Source organism: Coregonus clupeaformis, chromosome 9 (assembly GCF_020615455.1).
Source record: "Coregonus clupeaformis isolate EN_2021a chromosome 9, ASM2061545v1, whole genome shotgun sequence".
Taxonomy (NCBI): domain Eukaryota; kingdom Metazoa; phylum Chordata; class Actinopteri; order Salmoniformes; family Salmonidae; genus Coregonus; species Coregonus clupeaformis.
This window is the reverse complement of record NC_059200.1, coordinates 51,328,913-51,335,330: the sequence shown is the minus strand read 5'-3', so window position 1 is coordinate 51,335,330 and position 6,418 is coordinate 51,328,913. Positions and strand designations below refer to the sequence as shown.

General features: G+C 41.9%; 1 protein-coding gene across 1 annotated transcript; it reads right to left on the bottom strand.

The window, feature by feature from the left end:
• Positions 1–1,923: 1,923 nt before the first annotated feature.
• LOC121574067 (early growth response protein 1) lies at positions 1,924–5,374 on the bottom strand. The gene is made up of 2 exons (XM_041886638.1): positions 4,796–5,374; positions 1,924–4,225 (listed from the first exon to the last, which is right to left on the bottom strand). The coding sequence occupies exons 1-2, from the start codon at positions 5,004–5,006 to the stop codon at positions 2,967–2,969; spliced, it is 1,470 nt and encodes a 489-aa protein (XP_041742572.1). The 5' UTR covers positions 5,007–5,374; the 3' UTR covers positions 1,924–2,966.
• Between the last annotated feature and the right edge of the window lie 1,044 nt (positions 5,375–6,418).

Below are 6,418 nucleotides of genomic sequence, written 5' to 3'. Positions count from 1 at the left end.
TTTAACCTGTCTCCTGCCCTTCATCTACACTGATTGAAGTGGATTTAGCAAGTGGCATCAACAAGGAATCATAGCTTTCACATGGATTCACCTGGTCAGTCTGTCATGGAAAGAGCAGGTGTTCCTAATGTTTTGTACAGTGTATAATGGCTCTGTGATCCATAATAATAATAATAATAATAATAACATGCCATTTAGCAGACGCTTTTATCCAAAGCGACTTACAGTCATGCGATACAAATACTGCAGAGGGTAAAGATGATAACAGCCCTGTGAGGATTGAGGTGTGTGTGGAGCAGTTTGGGATTGACCCTGAGTATCACCTCTTCTCCTTATTAGAAAAATTGTCTTCAAAATATTGTAACTTTTTCCAACATGAACCAATAGTGATTCTTGAAACTGAAGACAAGCTAATAGAATACAATTGTGAACCTGCAAGTTGGTGTCTGGTTGTGACTAAATGTACAAATCAGCCAGACAGATCCCCATCTTTATAGTTGGCCTGTGCACAAATTATGTCACACTGAAGATCTATTACAAAGCAATTTGTCATGGACGTTAGTCATTAGATCAAGTCTCCATGGCAATGAGGAGAATTGACAAGCGTTGTGGTTTATCATTGTGGTTATTTCCCACCCTGCAATGCCACGTCATATTAGAACAGGGAGGCAATGGACCATGTCCACAATGACTCACTGTGTTCTAGCTCTGGGGATCTAAATCTACTATGACGATTGACTGACCATTGATTCAATAAGCAAGTAAAAAGTATGAAATCATCAATTATAAGCCCCTGTCTTTCCAAGCAGATTATTTAATGGATTGGAGCTTTATCGAGACCATTGTGAAATCCATTGCCTGGTTTAGTCATATTAAAGGATGGTTTCTGAATTAGACATTAGATTACATTAAAACAGGTTGAATGTAATGTGAAATATTTAAGCCTCCACACCTATAAGTTCACAATGCTAGTATGATGAAAAGAGGTTGGTGTGGAGCCCAGTGGAGAGAAGGGACCCTAGGAGTTTCTAGACTGTAATGTGACCATAGCGATTAAAGAAAAGCAGGAGTGTAAGAAAATACCAGAAATATCATTTGATCTGTTTCAAAAGCACATGGTTGTTATAACTTTATTACTTTTAATTTATGAATATGGATATTTTAAGTAGAAGTAGTGCACCTTATTTGAATGTTTTCATTTTTTGCCTTTGTAGCCTACGGTTCTTAACTGTTTAATTAGAAATTTGATTTAAGATAGATATTTCTCTACATATTAAGAACTTATTAAATCATGTATATTTCTTCTACTCTGTGATTCATTAAACTGTATCAAGTATATGATGAATATTGCAAAATCTTTCTGCTGTCATCTCCTCTTTGATTTGGGGTTCCTCTGAATGAGCTCTTCTGCTACATTATTGAATAGCGTGCATGGGATTTCGTGATTACACCATGATGAAAAAAGTTGTCTACAATCCTTAATGCAACAATGGTGAAGGGATTTGGCAGAAACAACAAAGCTTTATTACAGGCATCCTTAAAACAACACTTTAACATGGCTAACAACATCAAACATGGGAGCCATGAGCTGACAGTGTGTGTGAGAATTGACCGAGGCTTGGCAGCAGAGAGAGGCCTGAGACTGTTCTGCTGTCACGACACTTGATGTATCCCAAATTGCACCCTTTTCCTTATATAGTGCACTACTTACTTTTGACCAGGGCCCCTGGCTCTATAAATAGTATGGTGGTATTGGACATCAAATGTAATATTCTACCCTAACCCTAATGCTCTATTCTTCAGTTTAAATAGATGCATTTTATTTTCAACAAATAACATCAATGTGTGCTTTGATGTTTCATTTAAATGTATGTCTCTGGTAGAGTGGGGCAATATTGATTGAGAAAATGAGGGGGAAAAAACTCAATTTTATCATAATATATATTTTATTAATATCCCTGGTCTTGAAGGATATCATGTACACCAAATATATTTGGCAGTTAAGCGCATTCAATGTCTTAAGAAGCCAAAAACAGTCACTTGCTTTAACAAACACAATAACAAATAAAAATAACCACAAAATAAGGAACTGCATGTAAATACATACAAAAATCCCATGCCTACTCAGTAGGTAACAAAAACATTTTGACTCCTGAATATGTACATACTGTATTTACATTTCAGTTATACAAAATATATTATTTCGCTTACATTCTTGTGTAAGCTGTGACCTCTGTTTCCTCCAAGTTGCCCCTTAAAATCTCTTACATTCCGTGGAAAATACACTTTAAGGCTACTTTAGATGCAATGCATCCAATCACAGGGTGATAAACAAAACATAGTTTTGCTTGCTAAGCTTCACAAAAGGCACCAAAACTTTGATAATGAAGAAAGTTCATTATTTCATGGTGAAAGAAGAACAACAGGGGAGATAGTACCAGTGGGTGATATATACAAAGCATAGAAACAAATGTCAGTGTTACAGTTAACATTCTCGAATACTTCATTGTTCTTCTCCAATAAAGTTATCACACATTGTTACTACAAGAGAAAATATATTCAGAGAAAAATGATGCCATCAAGTTCAAATGATACCATGTAAAGAACGTTAATCTACAAAGTCTAAAAGGATGAAAAACAAGACATGGCACATGTACAGTATACATGGGGATGTTTGTGTACCATCAGTGTTTTGGAATTTCAGGTTGTCAGTATCAAAAGTCCCACCAAAGCACAATATTCTATGTTATTTAGATCTCTGAAGACTCATTGAAGTAATGAGGTTGAGTTGAAGAGAGAAATGGTTCCCTTTCTATCCTCGGTCGTCTCTCTCTGTCATGTTTCATGATCTTTAATCGCTGTATGGACATAGAGGGAGTAAAAGTGCATTCGAAAAGGTAACAATGTTGTTTGCCTCTTTTCTTGTCAAAAGTAAAAAATAAATGATAATTAAAGATGTGAAAGTCTTAGCAGATGTCAATGTTTTTTAGAGAGAGGGTGGACTGCAGTTCTGACTGAGGAGTGCCCACTTGGGAGATGTAAACGTTTGTGGGGGAGCCGTATGAGGTGGAAACCTGTGTCTGAAATATACTGGAGGCTGAGGAGTACATGGTGTTGACTGATGGGGAGCCATAAGAGCTGTGCATTGGGGAGGAGTAGCAGGAGGGCACTGGGGAGGGGTAAGAGGAGCTGGGAGAGAGGTATGATGTGGAGGGGGAGGAGAACCCTGAGACTGGGGAGGGGATGACCATGGGGGTGGGCCCTGCCTTCTCCACCTTTCTGTCCTTCGCCTGCCTCAGGTGGATCTTGGTGTGCCTTTTGCACTCATCGCTGCGGGCAAACTTGCGGCCGCAGATGTCGCAGGCGAAGGGCTTCTCGCCGGTGTGCGTGCGGATGTGTGTGGTCAGGTGGTCGCTTCGGCTGAATTTGCGCATGCAGATGCGGCACTGGAAGGGCTTCTGGCCCGTGTGGATACGGATGTGGCGTGTCAGCTCGTCTGAACGGGAGAAACGGCCGTCGCACGTCTCCACGGGGCAGGCGTAGGGGCGCTTGTGGGGAGGGGTCTTGCACTGGCGGTTGGGGTACTTGCGCATGCGGTTGGGTTTGACCAGCTGAGACTGGTAGGAACCTTTATGATCTTGAAAGCCAGTCTGTGTGGCAAAAGCTTTGATGGTGGACAGGGGTGTGAGGGAGAGCTGCTGCTGGATGCTCTGAGACTGGAAAGGCTTTTGGTCAGGGGGAAGCAGGCTGATCTCACCCTGCTGCTGGGGGAACAGGTAGTCTGGGATCATGGGCAGAGCCATGTTGGAGGAGCAGGTCTTGCTGCTGGGGTAGGTGGGCGGTGGGTACTGGACTGAGCTGTTTGAGGGGCTGGGGAAGGACTGGTTAGAGTCAGGGAAGAGGTCAGGGCTAACACTGGAGTAGGTGAGTGCAGCCGAGTAGATGGGGTTGGAATCACCGATTTGGACGGGGCAGCTCATGGTGTGGGAGGAGGAGCTGACCGGCACAGCAGAGGAGCATGAGGCAACTGAGGTGGGCGGTTGGGACATGCCTATCAGCCCACTGACCAGGCTGTATAATGGCTCTGCCCACATGCTGTTGCTGCAGCTGGTTGCAGGCTCCAGGGTGAACCTCCCTGTATAGGAGATAGAGGGCAGTCGAGGGGTTGAGTAGGTCTGGTCGATAAGAGACTTGTCACAGCCGATAGAGATGTCAGGTAATGTATCTGAAAGAACAACAACAAACAGTTAGCATTTAACAGCTGCCATGTAAAAGCACATTTACATTTGCTGCAGATGGCAGCCCCCGCTACTGTTTAGGATTCAGGGGGTAAGCACAGAAGAATCCTGCTGGCTCATACAAAATACATCAACTTACAAGGTGCTGACACAATACAAGAGAATTCCCCCAAATTTCGACCCCTTATGACTGTCTATCAATGATCATGCAGTTTATGAAAATAGTAATACTGTCTCATATTTGCACCAAATGCATGTAAATTACGCAATAAGTTATATCATAGAACTATACTACATATTCATTCATTTTTAGTTATTTTTTGTTGCAAAAATTCAATCATCCAATCGTTAAAGAAGACAAATACCAGTATAGCTCTATGCACTATAATAATAACACTTTTTAAAGCTATTTATAGTTTATCCAAACATCTTAGCATATTCATATTTTTTGCATAGACTGTATGTCAGAACTCAAATGCAACCTAAAAGATTATGCACATTTTCATGCATATTTCTGAATGAAACCATAAAGAGTTTAGAGTTAGAGCAGCCCTTACCTTCATTCAGATGTTCGTATGAGTCTCCTGGCTCCCCGGTCCCAAAGCCTACACCTTCTGCTGTGGAGGCAGCCAGGAACGGGGTCCCTGAGGAGTGGAGCAACATCAGCTCCTCCAACTTGGGGTAGCTGTCCATGGGAGAGTAGGGGAAGCCTAGTGGGTCTGAGATCTGAAGGGCTGAGAGGAGCATCTCTGTCTTGGTTGCAGCCATGGTGCTGGTGCTGCTTGTCTCAGATGAGAGGAGATTACCAGCTGGCTTTAGAGGGGAACTCTGAAGATGCTGCTGCTGCACTTGTTGAGGAAGATGGTCAGAGGAATCCCATGCTGAAAGATCTCAAAGGTTTTGCTGCTTTCAACTACGCTTCTTTGCAAAAGGTCCCAGTCTTCAAAAACAATGTTGTGGTTCATTCATTTTTTTCTAATAATCTTGACGTGTGAGTATGATCAAGAATTAAGAAATGTGTAGTTGTTGTGTTTTCTCTTTTAGTTCACGTGTTTGGTGTGTGCTAGAATAAATTCTAAACTAGCCTACTATGGGGCTGTCTGCTCTGTCGTGTACTGTCATAAGATCTGTTTGGCTCCGAGAACTGTTTCACTAGGCTGAGGATTCCACCGCTTTATAAAGCCTCTTGCCGTGACGTAAATGTCCAAATAAGGAAAGGAGGAAAGCCATATTTAGGCAACGCAGTGGAGTACACAGAAGGCTTGTCAGAGTAAATGGAGAGAGCGGGAGACTGTTTATCCAGATATTGTACAAAATTCAGATATTTCACACGGTGCATATTATAACAAAAGTAGTTTCCATATAGAAATAAGCGACGGCCACTGCTGTTTTGCCGTTGTTTTCGGAATAAATGCAGTTTCCCTATCAATGCAGCGCTCCGCAATTGCCGGAACCTCGGCTATGACACGCCATATAAGGTTGTCCCGTCACACAAACCGGTTCCGGTGGGTTTCCACTTCCTTGCTCTTATTAAGCGTTTCCAGTGGTAATTCTGATCAGAGCTCGGCAATAAATGTGCAAGACCTGTTCAAATCCAGCACGTAAAAAAAAAAAAAAAAAAGTTATTATGCAATAGGCTAGATCACAATTGTTTGGATATATACACATATATATAAAACAAATCCCTACTGTCTCCAGTGGCCTGGTAGTATAGCGGTCGTAATGTTAGTCTTGGGACAGGTGTTACTCTTGGCACAATCTGATCTTTAATCAAAAAGAAGTGTCCATTTATTTCAGTGGCCGCAAACATTCTTACTTCCATTAGAGTTCAATATATCTTCAGAGCAAGACTCACTCAATGCAAGATTATTTGCGAGATGTTGTCCAAGATGGTTTGGGCAAACCATGTGTTCTGGGCACTAATCAAACTATAGCCTATGCTATTGCATGAAGTTGTTCATTATGGAAGATTTGTAGGTTGCACAAAAAATGGCACTGTACAGTAAGCTATTTCACTAGACCTTTGATCATAAACTTGCTCTCTGCGCAATTGGACATACAGGTCAAAGCCAACTCCGCTGCCCATGGGGGGTTTCTTGTTCATTTCAGGCGAGTCTCTTTCTCGGCTCTATCTACTTATTGGACACTATTTAGGCTACGGGAGCTATTTTTAAAAGACT

Excerpts from the sequence above, each read along its gene's own strand:
- LOC121574067 (XM_041886638.1), bottom strand. The coding sequence starts at position 5,006 with ATGGCTGCAACCAAGACAGAGATGCTCCTCTCAGCCCTTCAGATCTCA. Across the intron at positions 4,226-4,795 it reads ATACGAACATCTGAATGAAG|ATACATTACCTGACATCTCT; the intron begins GTAAGGGCTGCT and ends TTGTTCTTTCAG.